The 16,582-nt window shown below is 44.0% G+C and overlaps 1 protein-coding gene across 1 annotated transcript; it reads right to left on the minus strand.

The window, feature by feature from the left end:
• Positions 1 to 14,946: 14,946 nt before the first annotated feature.
• On the minus strand, positions 14,947 to 16,274 carry LOC136503621 (uncharacterized). Its single transcript, XM_066498637.1, has 3 exons — positions 16,247 to 16,274; positions 15,074 to 15,622; positions 14,947 to 14,966 (listed from the first exon to the last, which is right to left on the minus strand). Exons 1-3 carry the CDS (start codon positions 16,272 to 16,274, stop codon positions 14,947 to 14,949), a joined length of 597 nt encoding a protein of 198 aa, XP_066354734.1.
• Positions 16,275 to 16,582: the final 308 nt, after the last annotated feature.

Here is a 16,582-nt window from a genome sequence, read left to right on the forward strand (position 1 = left end):
CCCACCGCGCCCGAGGCCCTCCACTGCCGAGCTCGAGGTGATATGTTCGTCGATCTCTTTGTACATTTGCCCGAGCCCTCCACTACCGAGTTATAGATCACGTCGAAAACTACAAATTTGGTGTAAGCCATGTCAACGCTCGAGGTCGATTGAAAATTCCAAATTTTAAATCACAAAATCTAGGAACTGAAAATGAATATTTGGAACTCTAAATGATTTTAAATAAAAAACATATCTTAACGCAAGTTTTGAATATTTGGATATTATATGGATAAATTAGCAAGTTTAGAGTGTCAAAAACTGCATTTTATGGTACTAAAATACATTTTAAGATCACTGGGACCTGAACTCATGACAAGTTTAATTAAGGACCACCAATGAAATTACTTTAGAAATTAATTAGATCGATGTAAATCCATGGCTTGTATAATAAACACGCTATATATTATTTGAAAACAACGCTACGAACCATCCGCTAATGAACTTTCAAGCCCTACCCACACTCATTAGCAATGATTTAACAGCACAAAGCAGAGCACTAAGACAAGCGCATCCATTTTCGTACAAACTCCTCAGGGTGGCAACCATTGTCGTTGTCACTAAAGCTGAAAATGATCCAGCCCATCAACCGCCATATATTCATCACTATATGATATGCCATTATTCCAAGATGCAGTTTCAATAGAAGAATTTTTTCTATCTTCATAGATCAATGTTTGTTAACGAAATTTTATCCAAATATATTCATGTAGCGTCTTTTTTTTTGAAGGATTTGTTGTAGGATATATAATGGTCAAATAGGAACTCAATTTTGATACCCAGTTTGTAAACTAAGCGTTTTTTAGTTTATAAAAAATATCACATGTGATGATGTAAGCAGTTTTGGTTGGACTTGCATGCATGGCTATAGACAAATGAAGGAAAACTTCAATGTTTCTTCATTTGTGAACTTTGAATATACAGATATAATATATTAATGTTGCTAAAGTAATATGAGCATTACATATTTTTTCCGGGAAGACTATCTTCAAACTTTATATCATAGCATCAGAGATCGCCTGTAGAAGAAGAAAATAAATTCTTATCATTTCGGAAATAGTAATGGTTATATTAGCAATAAGACACATATACTTACATTTCATAATGACTTATACTTACATTATTAACATAGAATTTTCTCATATGATGAATGACTACATGGTTCACATGGTACATAGGATCACAACATCACGCACCGACACCGCCCCGGCCCGCCTCATGTCGTCGTCGTCGTCAGCACGCCGGCCCGCCTCACGTCGTCGTCGTCAGCACACCGGCCACCGCGCCGACACGTATATATACGTCATTTGTATTCATATGCATGTATATATACGTCGCGGAGCACCGCCGCCCTCGTTCGTCCATGCGTTTCTATGTATACGGTGGAGCACCGCCGCCCTCGTTCACCCATGTGTACAGACATATATACGGCGGAGTGGAGCACCGCCACTCTTGTCACACCGCCCTTTCTCGTGGCCTAGTTGATCAACATTCGTATTATCATTATCGTTAATGCTAAACAATCACACCAGGGCAAACCGTGCTGTTGATGTCACCGACGTGGTTCGCCCTAATCACCGACGCAATTTGCCCTCGGTCGTTTATGTATAGCCCTAATTCGCCCTAGTACCGACGTAGTTCGTCCTAGTGTGGCGAATTGCGTCCGTGACCGAGGGGCAAGATTTAATAATGCATATTGTTCGTAGATTTTACGCATGTAAGCAAAGATTTGACGTACTATATATTGGTTTTGTTTTTTGAAGCTAGATGGCCGACCCGAGAAACATGGATGAGGAGGAGTTGATGATGAATTTGATCAACACTGGCACTCAAGTTGCCGGCGATGATGGTGCTAAAAATAACGTGCAAGAGGATGCAGATGACAGGAGTCAGTACTTAGCTCTTGAACAAAATGAGCAACAACATATTGGCCAAGTATATATTTTTTATTATTAGCTATATATATTATCATATGTCTTATGTGTGCTCATGACATTAAAAATAATGTTTATGTTTTGTAGCCCTCTGGATCGACATCAACAACTACAACGAAGAGTAAAAATGTTCGAGGTCCCAAAAAGCCATTGGAGGGCCGCTTCATCATCTCGGAGTTCAATGTGGATACAGGAGAACCGGGGGGGCCGAATAAAATGAAATTTGTGCACCACTGTGGTTACCTTGTACGGGACCGGCTCCCGATTAGTACCCGTGAATGGAAGAAGAAGACCAATGCTCCTCATATCAGTTTGTCTCCGATCGTGACAAGGCATTAATTTGGAATGATGTCTTGGTACATTTCACGCTCCAAACAGATGGTTATGATGATATAATAGATGGTGATGAATTGAAGGAGCGAGTTAGGGATTGGGCAATGAAGAAGATGGCCACCCAGTTTCAGACTTGGAAGAAACTCCTATACACAACGTATGTCAAGAAGAACATAGCACCAGATTTTACTGTCCCAGGCCCGATCTCAAAGCAGAGGCCCTATTGGGATGAGTTTGTACAGTACAAGACTTCAGAAGAGGGTGTGAGTCGGGTGATAAAGAACCAACGTAATGCCCAACAGAAGACATACCACCATACCTTGGGATCAGGTGGCTACCCGACTGCCATTAAGAAGTGGAACAAAATGGAAGCAGACCTTCTTGCCAAGGGTATCAGACCAGAATCACTTGAGTGGGGAGAACGTGCAAAGAATTGGTTTTTCGGTCATGGGGGAACACTAGACCAGGAGACAGGGAAGTGCGTTTATGGCGCAAGACTGCAAGAAGCAGCAGAAAGATTGTTTTATGCTCAGAGAGCTACTGCTAGTGGTGCGTTTAGGCCCAACAGAGAGAAGGATGAGCTGACATACGCCATCGGGACTATTGAACATGGTGGCCAAACTAGAGGCAAAGGAAGTGTCTCGTGGGAGCATGGATTCCCTCAGGACAGACCTTCCTACAGAAGTCGCCAGAGAAAGAAGGAAGAAGAGGCACAGCGGCTCCAGAGGTTGGAGGAAGCGGTGCGTGAAGCACAGGAGCGGGAAAAAAACCTTGAAGCGAGAATGCAGGAGAAAATCAGAAGGCAAGTGCAAATAGCAGTGAGTGCAAGCAAGCAGGCATCAGAGCCAGGAATCAACATTAGCCAATCTGTTCAGTTGAAAAGCAGCTGCGCTTCCATGGAGATACCAAATTAAGGGGACACAGGACTGCGCTTCCCTATGGATGACATCACTGAACCTTGTACAACGTGTGAGCTACACATTCCGAAGGAGAATTCCACAATCAAGGTGGCTATCGGTCTTGTTAATCCTATCGACCGAACCAAGACACCAAGGATTCATGGGAATATAATCCAAGAAGGATATGCTACCATCTCGGTAGATAAAGCTGAAAAAGGTTTTAGTGATTTGCCTCTTGACATTCCTGGAGGTGATGGCGAGAAGACTCTAGGAGAAGCAGAGAAGACATTCATTCTATGGCGCAAGCGCTACATCATCATTCCAGGGATGTCGGCTCCACCTCCTCCTGAACTACCTCACCATAGGTACATGCGGATGAAAACACTACATCATTAATTTGTATTGGCTTAAATAATTAACAATCTGCTCATAATAATATGTCATTCCTTTTTTTGTAGCAGATCCTCCCCCAACCTAAATCCAATTGTTCAATCGCCAGATCATCATAGTGCTCTGTACGATGACATTGTGTTGGAAGATGAGGCTGCATCCACACCATCTCCAAGGAGGTCTCCAACGCCGCAGCCGCCACCTCCAAGGAGGTCTCCAACGCCGCTGCCAACACCTCCAAGGAGGTCTCCAATGCCTCCCCTGCCCCCGCCTACCAAGAAGCCTAGCAAGAGGCCAGCCCCTCAAACGAAGAACCAGTCCCCGCCTGCAAAGAAAGCCACCGTGAAACCAAGGGCTATTCCCAAAATAATATCTGAAGAGAAGGAAGAAGGAACTGATGCATATAAAAAAGACATGTCTAGATTCTATGACAAACTTAAAATGAATCAAGAAGCAAGGAGAAACCCGGAGAAACCGTACTTCTTCGTAGCTCTAGATATTCTAAGAAAAAGGTGACTTCTTACCAGCAACAACAGCGGGAATCTCATAAGCCGTCCAAATCAACGTTATCGGACTATGACCGCACTCTCACCAAGTCAATTGAGGCGGCACAGAAAAAGAAGCGGGCAGGGAAAGGAGTTGCCCAACTCGGACAACAAGCGCACCAATCAATCCCCCCGCTAGTTGTTGGTAATGAATATGGTTCGAATTTAGGATTAATGCATCAGGCAAACATACCTCCGGATGTCGATTTGGATCACCTTGGTGAATTTCTTGATGAGACTGGTCTCGACCTTTACCAGATGTTTAGTGATGGAAACATTGAGAGTGCGGCGGAGGTTGATATTTGGAAGAAAAAATTTGTACTAGGCCAGAGTCTATACAACCCTCAAGCCTTATCTGATCTGGGGGCGCAAATGTACCTGCTAAACAAGTGGTACATGCAGGCGTCTACCAGTGGAGACTTCTGCGTTGGTGTCAGAATTAGAGACGAACATTGGTTCCGTGGCGATGATGTTATGTATGTTGACTTTGCAGAATTTCATCAACTATGCCACCTGATCTCTCTGGACAAAGTTATCATTAGCTGCTATTGCCTGTAAGTAATAATTCTTTCGATCTATTATTAAACTCATCATATGTGTGTATATGCATATAAATTATCCTAACAAGTACTATATATATGCAGATTTACAATGACAGAGCTCAGAAAGGAAGGCTGCAATGAAATTGGTTTTGTTGATCCCCATATAGTATTCAAAGACCCAGTTACTCCAAAGACTAATTGAAAGTCTGAGTCAGAGAGTAACCTCATGAACTTCTTAGTGAACCAACGCCACAAGAAGGATATACTCTTTCCCTACAACTTCAAGTGAGTGTTAATAATGTCGATCATCCTTAATGGCTCATATGTTGATTCTAGTTAATTAATGAGTGTTATGCGTTATATCCTATAAACACATGCAGCAATCACTGGATATTAATGGACATCGATCTGGTGAAAAGTCACTTGATAATCTATGACTCGATGAGAAAACCACAAGACTACCAAGATATGATAGATATTATCCAGAGGTAATTTCGGTATCTCTAGCAACTATATATACACACAAACATGATGATTAACTATATCTGATGACGTGGCAAATTTTTTATTGGGCAGTGTTTGGAAAACCTTTATTGAGAAGCAACACATGGGAAAATGCAAAGCGCCACTGAATGTAATCCCTTTGAAAGTAAGTCCCCTAAATCGCATCATCTTTATTAATTAAACATATAGCTTTCACCGGATCACCAGATTGGATGACAAATCTTTTTCTCGTAAAGTGGTGTCTGAGACAGAAACAGGGGAACAACTACGGTGGTTACTATGTTTGCAAGTTTATCAAGGTGCTCTCCCAAATAACTCCTACAGAGAGACTCAAAGTACGTTAAAAATACACTATATATTCATTTAATTATTATTATTGATTGTGTTACTATGTCTTTATATATATATATATGTACATATATTAATTTATTTTCCTTTAATTCAAACCTGTAGGCTCGATGGTTGGAGGAAAAGGTCATACGGCAAGACCAAATCAAAGCAATTCAAGAGTCTATAGCCGAATTTTTTAATGAGCAGGTCATCGATTCCAAGGGCGAGTTCTACTTCGACCGAACACTGCTATGGAAGCCAAGCTAGAGGATGAGATGAAACTTGTTATATCACAACAACTGTAATGCAATCTTTTGTAATATATGCACATGAAATAATATAATGTAAAATATACATATGCATGCATGCATGTAAATATATATATGATGCATGCTTGCATATATATATATATATATATATATACATATATATATATATATATATACATATATATATACATATATATATATATACATATATATATATATATATTTCTATGCTTGAATTGTGTGATTTAATACGTTCATTGTGCTTGAACCGAAACATACTATACGCGCGTATAAATGTATAATTAGCAGCGTACAATACGACTTCGAAAACCTATTTTGAAAAGAAAACAAAAAAATGAAAAGAAAAGAAAAAAGAAAAAAACCTTTAGTCCCGGTTCGTATTACCAACCGGGACTAAATGAGCCGGCCATCGTGGCATGTCAGGAGGCACCTTTAGTCCCGGTTGGTGTTACCCACCGGGACTAAAGGTCCTCCTTTAGTCCCGGTTCCTGACCCGGGACTAAAGGACCCCCCTTTAGTCCCGGATGCTTGCTCCCGGGTGGGGAACCGGGACTAGAGGGGGTTCCCCACCGGGAGTAAAGCTCGGTTCTCTACCAGTGTTTGCTTGACACTCGGCAAACTAATATTTTTGCCGAGTGTTTTTTTGTTTACACTCGGCAAGTAATATTTTTGCCGAGTGTTTTTAATGGCACTTGGCAAAATAATAATTTTTTTCTCTCTTGCCCTCCAAACTTTTTCTACTCTCCACATACAACATGTGGTACTACATGTTAAAATTTGGTATATTTCTCCATCTGTTTGCTATATTTAAGTAATTTATTGCATTTAGAGGAATTTTTTGGTTTAAGTCAAATTTGAACTGCAAGTGATACAAATAATGGAATAAATTGAGTGGAGAAATCATATTCATGTTATTGAGTCCATTTTGGGGCCTTACTCGGGAAATGAAAAGAATTTTCAAACATTTTGTTCAGGAAACACGACCATGAACGTGTGGCCAAATGATTTTTAAATTCTAAAAAAAGCAAACAAAGTCTTAAAATGACGAGATTTGTCAAGATCTCCTGATATCATACGTGGAGACTGTGGAAAAAATTGAGAAGGTTTTGCACAATTTGTCACGTACGACCTTTACAAACCGAAGCATCTCCGAAGAAGAATCGTAGCATTGAGAAGAATCCGATAAGATTTGAAGTCAAAGTGACGGTTGAATTGGTGTTTGACTTCAAAACTTTTTGTATAGGCAATAGATAACATAGATTGGTTCACGTCAAATTTTGGTAATTTTTCAGATCCGTTTGATAATTTTAATTTATTAACTGCAATTATAGTATTTTTATTGATATATATGAAATTTGCGCTATAACTGCATGAAATAATGGATTAATATTCGTAGAAAAATCAAATATGCATTGTTGAGTGAATTTGATAGGATATTTTTAAATTACATCGTAACAAATTTAGTAAAACACGTTATGAAGGAGAATGGGTGGGCATGAAATATCAATTTATTTTGTCGAGTGTATTCTACCTGACACTCGGCGAAAATAGTATTTGCCGAGTGTCATATAGGGGACACTCGGCAAATTCGTCGACCCAGCCCCACTGCACAGTATCGGGCCGTAATGAAAATTAAAAAAAACAATGCCGAGTGCCCCACATCTTGGCACTCGGCATACTCCTTCATATGCCCCCAATGGCCCGCACCCCCGGCCCTCACCCTCGCGCACACAACACGCCGCACTGCACCGCACCGCACGTCACCACCCCCCTGCCCCACCGCGCCCGGCCCTTCACACACACGCCGCCACCCCCCGCCGCCTCCCCGTCCCACTACGCCCCGCCACCGGCCCATGCATTGCTCTCCTCCAGCTGCTCCCGTCGGCCGACTGCTGCTTCTCCCTCCCGATCTCCCGATCCAAAATCCCTTCTCCCTGCCTCCCGAGCCCGGCGCGAGACCTACCCCGCCCCCGAGTCCCCGAGGCCACGGCATTCGACCTAGAGGCGGACGGTGCCACTGCGGACTCCACGACCACGAGCGCCGCCGCCCCCGAGCGTCGGCACCCCGCCGGCCGCCGCCCCGCCTGGGCATGGCGCTGGTCGCCGTCGCCGAGCCTCTGCGGCACCCCCACTGCGACGCTGTGCCGCGCCCCACGTGATTGAGCTGCTGAGGTACTGACCGAGTAGGCTGCGCGCCGCCGGAGATGGCCGCCGGGTGCGCCAAGCTGTAGAGCAGCGCGCCAGCTCCCCTGGACCGGTGAGTGTTCTTTTGAAGTTCTGAGCTCTCCCAAATCGTATACCCTAGGGTCTGGATAGTAAGCACTGGACTATAAATTTGGGCTTAGGGATTGTGTATACGGGAAATTGGTGTGTGATTCATTATTATTGGTTAAGGATTTGTTCTTGCGAATAATACAGGAAATTGGTGTGTGATTCATTATTATTGGTTAAGGATTTGTTCTTGCGAATGAAATTGGAGCTAGAATCACTGATTTGAAAAAAGGTTAAACCATGAGGCTTGGTTGCTAAAATTGCTAACTGTCATCTGTCAGTAAATATATTATATCACTTTAGATGACACTTCAAGCATCTTACTAGCTGCAAACCAATGATAGTTTCAATTTAGAATTCTCTATTACAATTTATCCATTTTCATTATTTGTTAGACTGTTAGCAGATACTTTTTGTTTAAAAATAGCTATTTCCTATTGTCATTTGTTAGCACCTCAATTTTGACTACAAATCTACCAAAACATTACTATTCTGTCAGGATAACTAAAAACTCACCTGTTGGGGGAACTCGCCTGTCTCTAGCTGCATGTTGATCAATTCTCTTGCGGCATGATATAATGGTATTGGATCGCGCTCAATCTGGCCAGGAAACAGTAGAATTGCCGAGTGCATTCTTCTGGCCGAGTTGCCGTGTTTTTGCAAGGTATAAGATGTGCATGTGGTTGTCGGCTATCGTGCTATTTGTTTGGTGTGGATGTGGTTGTCGGCCATCCTGCCGTTTTATTTGTTGCAGGTTTTGAAAGCCTCCCCGTGCAGTTGAGGTGCTACCGAAATTTAGATTTGACACTATTATGTTCCTTTTATTGTAGGAGAGGCTATTGCAATGTCCTCGACTCGTCACTTTGCAGGACAGCAAGGTGAGGCATAAAAGACCCATCTTTCCATATCATGTTCGTATATCAAGTAACCTAGCTAGGCGTCTCCCGTTCGAAAGAGATACAGATGGAAATATGTAGATCTTTGCATATCTATAACCGCATCTGTTTCGAACTGTCCACATTTTTTGGACAGCTCGAGGATGTGTAGATCCGGTTAGTTTCCATGCTCTACTCCGATCCGTGATAGAGTTTCGACAGCATCTCCCTGTTGTTCTCCGGATACATAATCTCCCTTCCAGGACGTGTATTTGGAGAACAGCGAGGAGGTACTGCCAAAATTCTATCTCGGATAGGAGTAGAGATGAAAACTAACCCCATCTATACATCCTCGGGTGGGATTAGGACCTATCTTCACCTATTAGATAGTATAGGAACGTGTAGATGCAACGTGATTTTCTATATTACTCGCTAATATGCTAGAGGATGGATGACCGTGAGTGGATGTACACGGGCCACTTTAGTCAGAGTTCGTGGACCGAAGAATGGATTGACAAGACCAATGCTTTCTTGGAACGGGCATTTGCAAGGGTTAAAGGAGCTAGTGTCACTTGGTGTCCCTGCAGCAAATGTGCAAACACGCGTCGGCAAACCAAGCTGGTCATGGGTAAACATCTTTGCAAGAATGGATTTACGGCAGACTATACCAGGTGGATCTATCATGGTGAAGCCGATCGTGGGAGAGACGAGGTCGTCAGACAACGCATCGAGGAATATGATGGGGATGCCAGGGTAGGAGACATGTTAAATGACTATCATGAAGCACACTTCGATGAAGGACGTAGGGAGGAGGAGCCAGAGGCTACCGCAAAGGCGTATTGTGACATGTTGTCTGCGGCACAGCAACCCCTTCACGGATATTCCAAAGTATCTCAACTAGATGCCATTGCATGCCTAATGGCCGTGAAGTCCTAGTTTAGCTTGAGTCGAGACGCCTTCGATGTTATGCTCATAGTTGTTGGCAGCCTGCTCTCGGATGGTCACATCTTGCCAAAGAGCATGTATGAGGCACAAAAACTCCTTCGTGCACTTAAGATGCCATACAAGCAGATACATGCTTGTCCGAAGGGGTGCATCTTATTTAGGAAAGAGTATGCGGAAGAAAAGTACTATGTGAAGTGCGAATCGTCTAGGTTCCTGGAGGTAGACTCTGGTGATGGTCAGAAGAGGCAGCTCGCAATCCCCGCGAAGATCCTACGGTATCTTCCTTTCATACCAAGGATCCAACGGCTTTACATGACTGAGGAATCTGCGAAACAGATGACATGGCACAAAAACGGATGTCAATACAATCCTGAGAAGATGGTACACCCATCCGATGGTGAAGCCTGGACAAGGTTTGATGAGATTCATCGTGAGAAAGCTCTAGAGGCTCGAAATGTACGTGTTGCGCTGGCAACAGATGGGTTCAATCCTTATGGAATGGCGGCTACCCCATACACCTGTTGGCCCATGTTCGTTATCCCCCTCAATCTCCCACCTGGCATCCTCTTTCAACGACAGAACATATTCTTGTCATTGATAATTCTAGAACACCCGGGGAATAATATGAGTGTGTACACGGAGCCTCTGATTGATGATTTGGTCCGTGCTTGGGAGGATGGGGTATGGACGTACGACCGAGCTACAAAGACAAACTTCAAGATGCATGTTTGGTACCAGTACTCCCTGCATGACTTGCTGGCATATGGGATTTTCTCCTACTGGTGTGTTCACGGGAGGTTCCCATGCCCGGTATGCAAGGCTTCTCTGATGTTCATTTGTTTGACGAAGGGTGGCAAGTATTCTTCATTCGACAAACATCGACAATTCCTCCCTCCTGACCATCCATTCAGACTAGACATCAAGAACTTTATGAAAGATGTCGTAGTTAAAGACCCTGCACCACAGATGATGACAGGAGCCACGGTTCGTGCTCAGTTAGATGCTCTCGAGGTCAATAAACAAGAAGGTGGTTTTGTGGGATATGGCGAGCAACATGCCTGGACTCAGAAGTCGTGCTTGTGGAACCTCCCCTATTTTGATGATCTTTTTCTTCCACATAACATTCATGTAATGCACACTGAAAAGAACATCGCCGAGGCAATTTTTGGTACAATCATGGATATTCCTGTGTTGCTCTGTAAGTTGGAGAAGATTTTTCCACCTGGCTTCTTCAATCCGATGCAGCATATGATTCTGCACCTCCCGTATGAAGCACGAATGGAGGGGCCCTGTGCAGGGCCGTTGGTGCTATTCAATTGAGAGATGTCAAAAGGTTCTTTGAACTAAATGTAAAAATAAATGCAAAATTGAAGCATCCATTGCAGAGGCATACATTCTGGAGGAGGTGTCAAACTTCACAACAAAATACTATGCTGACAACCTTCCTAGCTTGCATAATCCACCCCCTCGTTATAATGCCGGCGAAGATGAATCGAGCCTTAGCCTTTTTCGAGGGCAACTTGGAAGTGCAAGTGGTGCGACCAACAAGACCTTGAAACATGAAGAGGGGCGCACTATCATGTTGTATGTGTTGACCAACCTATCTGAAGTGGAGCCGTACATGCTGTAAGTTCTCAACAAACTTGTTCTCAAGTAGTCATTATTCTGTGTCCAACTCCCATGTTTCTCGTTGGTACAGGGAATTTCATCGTCAATTTTGGCGTGAATCAAGGGAGCTTACCCCGCAGGAAGTTGAGACCCTTCTCAGAGAGGGTGCGAGAAATAGAATGCCCGATTTCATTTCTTGGTTCAAACAGAAGGTACAGTCCAATTTAGCTCGTACTTAGTTTGACATTACAAGTTGCTCGTAAATGCGAATAATATAACGTTCACCCTGCTTGAACTTGTAGGGCCAAACTGATGCGTCTATGAGTGCCGAGTTGAGACAGGTTGCCGATGGCTGTGCCTATAGGGTCAAGTCGTTTACCAGTTATGACGTGAATGGCTATCGCTTTCACACAACAAGCCACGAGCAGAGTCGGCCCAATCGAAGAACCACAAATACCGGAGTTTTTACGCTAGGATTAGATGGGGTCAAGTACTATGGAAGAATTGAAGAAATATACGAACTCATGTTTCATGGTTGCAAACCTCTTAATGCAGTCATATTCAAATGCCATTGGTTTGATCCATCAGTAGTGAGACAGACCCCTAATCTTGGGCTAGTCGAAATTCGACAATCATCCATCTTACTAGGAGACGATGTCTATATTATGGCTCAACAGGCCATGTAAGTTTATTATCTCTCATACCCGTGCCAAACTGACGACCGTCTTAGGGGTTGGGATGTTTACAAGGTATCACCACACGGTAAACTACCTGTACTAAACAATGAAGATTATAACATAGACCCCAACACATATGATGGAGAGTTCTTCCAAGAAGATCGGCTCGAAGGGAGTTTTGAGATAGACTTAACTGAATCGATCGAAATGGAAGTAGACAATGAAAGGGTTGCTGACGAGGACGCTGGTGACGAGGTTTAGAATGTGAAGGACTTAGAATTACTTCAGCGATTACATTTAGGCAATGACAATGATGACGACATTCCCGATCTTGATGATTATATCGACACGCGTGATAGTGATGATGAGACTTATGATCCAGCTAATCCCGATCATGATGATTATTTCTAATACATGTATGAGCTGTACTAATTTATTTATTATTTGTCATATCTTTCTAAGTATTTTTTGTTTATCTGTGCTGATTGGTTTACTCTTTTTAATTGCAGGTGATTGAACAATGGTGGGCGGTACGAGGAAGATCACGACGCTTTATGAAAAGAGCGAAGCTTCAGGGTCAGCTTCCGGGAGGGGTCGAGGCAAGGGTGGAGGGAAGGGTAAAGGGGCGAGGCCCCCATTGCCTGTAGCTCCCTCGTCGTCGTCTGAGGAGGTACCTTCCGTGCACGCCTCTGGTGACGAGGAGGAGGTACCTTCCACGCACACCTCTGGTGACAAGGAGGAGGTACATGTGGAGCAGGAGTAGGTGGAGGAGGAGGCAGTGGGTCCCAAGGTCTGGTTGCGCGATCCCTCGACCCTCCCGAGGCGACCGATACCTCTTGAGAGATGCCCGATGGTTCGACCCTCTAGGAAAAAGTAAGTAACTTTAGATGTTCTCAATAATTTTTCGTTTGATATGTTGAAAATTACAATAGAAACTAATAATTTATCTTAATCACTTGGGTTGGGGTTGGATTAAGGTCAGTGGGGGTGATCACAACCGCAAGGTCAACGGCATCCTTGGTCTTTGTGCACGATACACTTCCCTGGCTTAGTGCAGTTCCGTGAAGAGCTGCAACCGGCCTACACGTGGGACTACTACGTCACCGCCCTCGACGCCGCTGATCATGACGGCAGGGTATTCCCCAACAAGGCGGAGCGGGTGAAGGGCGAGCTGTGGGTAAGTATTCCTCGCACTACATTGCTCAATACATCACATTCACTGGACATTCTTGAAGTAATGACTGTATACATCTCATCTATATGCAGGACTTCTACAGATGCTAGGAGGGTTACGAGGCCAAGGCGGCCTCGATCTCTGAAGAAGCCGCCAAGAAGCTCGTGAAGGACATGCACTACGAGGCGCGCGTCTAGGCCATCATCGACTACTATGCTCAACACAGAAGGATGAAGGTTAAAAAAGAAGAGGCAAGAACAATGAACCTGACCCGAAAACAATTCTTGCATGTACATATAGAACATTAATACTTACTTTTTATGAGATTAATTACGCTTAATTTTATTTTTCCATATCTCATACACTTGATCACGTAGGTGCCTCCGTACTGGTGCGTCCAGCATGCCTAGTGCTGGGAATACATGGTGGACAAGTGGTTGGAGCCCGGGTGGGTGGAGACGCACAACGCTTGTCGGGACCGGCGTTTGCTGATGCCACGTGCATCACACCATCAAGGCAGCCTGAGCCTCGACGAATACAGGGAAAAATGGGTACGCGAATTTATTTCTTTATTCTAACGCTCAATCCTGCATAATTTCTAATCATTTTGCATTTTTGCCGCAGTCGTCGTCACATGATGGCTAGCCTTGCTCCCAGTTCAAGGCATGGGTTCTGTCCAAAAAGGGCAAGGCAACGTCAAACATCGACTTCAACCCGGAGGACCCACCCGAGGCGTACAACGATCCCAACATCCACAGCCGCGTCAGTGAGTATACAGTGATGGTAAGGCATGTTCTTGGGCCACAGTTCGATCCGAGCACCCAGGATTTTGATGGAGAAATCATGATGAGGGTGGGAGGAGGCAAGAAGCATGGCCGGTACTAGATTGGCGACAGTACACTCGACACGGCCTCTACTCCCACTCTCTCCTAGATCCGAGCAAGGAGCACGAGCTCGAGCCCAGCGATACTCCCACGGCCAACCGCTACACAGTTCCAGATGGAGGCTCTCTCGGTTATTTATGTTTTATTCATCGTTCGTTGATTGTTTCATACTTTAGCTTTGCATTGTAACATTGGGATAAAATGTTATAGGCCCGGGTGGAAGCAGAAATGAAGCAACGGGAGGAGATGGAGACGAGGATGGAGGAGATGGAGGCGAGGATGGTGGCCGAGCGGCAGAGGATGGAGGAAAAAATCGGTTGAGGATGGACCAAATGTTCCAATACATGCAGAATTTTGCATCGAGTATGGGTCAACCTTTGCCACCGCCACCGATGCTATTCCCTTCACCTCAGCCACCCACAACTACTCCTGTGAGTCACTTGACACCTTATACTGCAGATTGGATGTTCGTTGTGGTTGGTCTCAATGTTTCATTTGACGCTTGCACCTGCGCTATGTTAGTTGCCCCCAGCTACACACTTTTGGTCTCAATGTTCGCTGTAGTCCCACGGTGACTTAGTCACGGCTTCTCTTCCTCCTCTGATATACTTGGCCCAACATAGCAGTACATGCAGGATAGTGCCCCCAAGAACATAAAACATTTACTGACCGTGAACATTATCAAAAGATCATAATCGACAGAAAACTATTGGTTCTTGCTGCCATCTGTGTATAGAAAGAGGTGGGGACAGTGGCATCAGTAGGTTATATAGTTATGTAATTTGGGGAAAATTTATAAGGCACAATAAGAAGTTTAGTTTCAGGGCACAGACCTAGCATTAAAGACTTCAGGAAATGCTCATCATCAGGAAACACCTGCAGATTTTTTGACTTCAGCAAGAACCCAACAGCAGCGTCTTCGAAATCCAGTAAGCTGCCAAACTTAAAAAGCTCAGCGAGCGAAGGGATCTGATCCGCCATCTCAAAGAGCAGGCCTTGAGATATCTCCTCTGCAAAGTAGGTCGCAAACTCAATCTTTTCTTTGTAGCTGGGCTCGCCATCGCTACTCTGCATGTACAGCTTGGAATCCTCCCTTTCCCACCTAAGCATTCGGCTGGACTTCATATCCACAACCTCTCCAGATGACAATCTTACACTATACCCCATCGTGATTGGTTCATCACTCTCTTGGACAGTCACATTCAGAAGGCAAGAAACCATCCTGTGCCTCTCTTCAGCAGGAATGTCGAGAGCAGGATCAGCGAGGAATGAGAGAATTATTTTGAGTAGACCAACCTTGATCACCTTACTTGGATCAGTTGTTCTGAAATGGTAATTGTCTAAGGTGAAGGCATCATTCTTGGTGACTGCCTTGGATATAGCTCATTGCATCTGCAAGTAGATTTGTTTTTTTGATATAAATTGCTTTTCATGGACCAGCTAGTATTTTACTTCTTTTCATGGACCAGCTAGCTAGCTACTCGCTGGTGGACCAGCTAGCTACTGCATTACATTTGCAAGTATTTTACTGCTTTTCTTGATATGCTGTAGATGCACACCTTTCATTCACTTTGCAATACGAAGTCTAACACTGTTAAAAAGGAAGCTAACACTGTTTCGAATACTTCTCTTTTGTGCAGAATCAATCGGCGGCATCAAATAATCAGTCTCAAGATCCGGATTTATCGCAGAGGTTCCAAGGGCCTACGCAGTGATTGCATTTGCATTTGTGGCTTACTGTGACTTAGTTGTGACTTGTGATGATGGTTTATTGTAAATTGTGATGATGGTTTATTGTGACTTGTGATGATGGTTTATTGTGAATTATGATGATGGTTTATTATACCTGTGACATATAATTATGCCTGTGATGATGTTTTTTTGTGAATTGTCATGGCTTTTTGTGAATTGAGAGGGGTCCGTTGTAGTAAAAAAGAGGGGTCTTGGTCACTTTGCCGAGTGTAACACTCGGCAAAGAGATGAGTTGCCGAGTGTCAAGGCAAAACACTCGGCGAAGAGACCATTTTCTGTCATTCTGGGAACCTTCTTTGCTGAGTGTTTTGGATTTGCCGAGTGTATTCCAATGGACACTCGGCAAAGTGACCATAAAATCTGACCGTTGCTCGCTTGTTTGCCGAGTGTTTTAGGCGTGGCACTCGGCAAAGTGTCTAAACTTTGCCGAGTGTCCACTGGAATACACTCGGCAAAGTTTACAAACTTTGCCGAGTGTTTTCGTCTTGGCACTCGGCAAACTTGAGAAACTTGGCCGAGTGTTTTCGTGTTGACACTCGGCAAAGTTGAGAAACTTTGCCGAGTGTTTTCGTCCTGACACTCGGCAAACT

This window comes from Miscanthus floridulus, chromosome 14, assembly GCF_019320115.1.
Source record: "Miscanthus floridulus cultivar M001 chromosome 14, ASM1932011v1, whole genome shotgun sequence".
NCBI classification, from domain to species: Eukaryota; Viridiplantae; Streptophyta; class Magnoliopsida; order Poales; family Poaceae; genus Miscanthus; species Miscanthus floridulus.

What these genes read in the sequence shown, in the direction of transcription:
- LOC136503621 (XM_066498637.1), bottom strand. Translation starts at nt 16,274, where the DNA reads ATGACAGAAAATGGTCTCTTCGCCGAGT. An exon ending in AAATGGTCTCTTCGCCGAGT is followed by an intron (nt 15,623 to 16,246) that starts GTTTTGCCTTGA and finishes AGATGCAATGAG; the next exon opens with CTATATCCAAGGCAGTCACC. An exon ending in CCTGAAGTCTTTAATGCTAG is followed by an intron (nt 14,967 to 15,073) that starts GTCTGTGCCCTG and finishes TTCTATACACAG; the next exon opens with ATGGCAGCAAGAACCAATAG.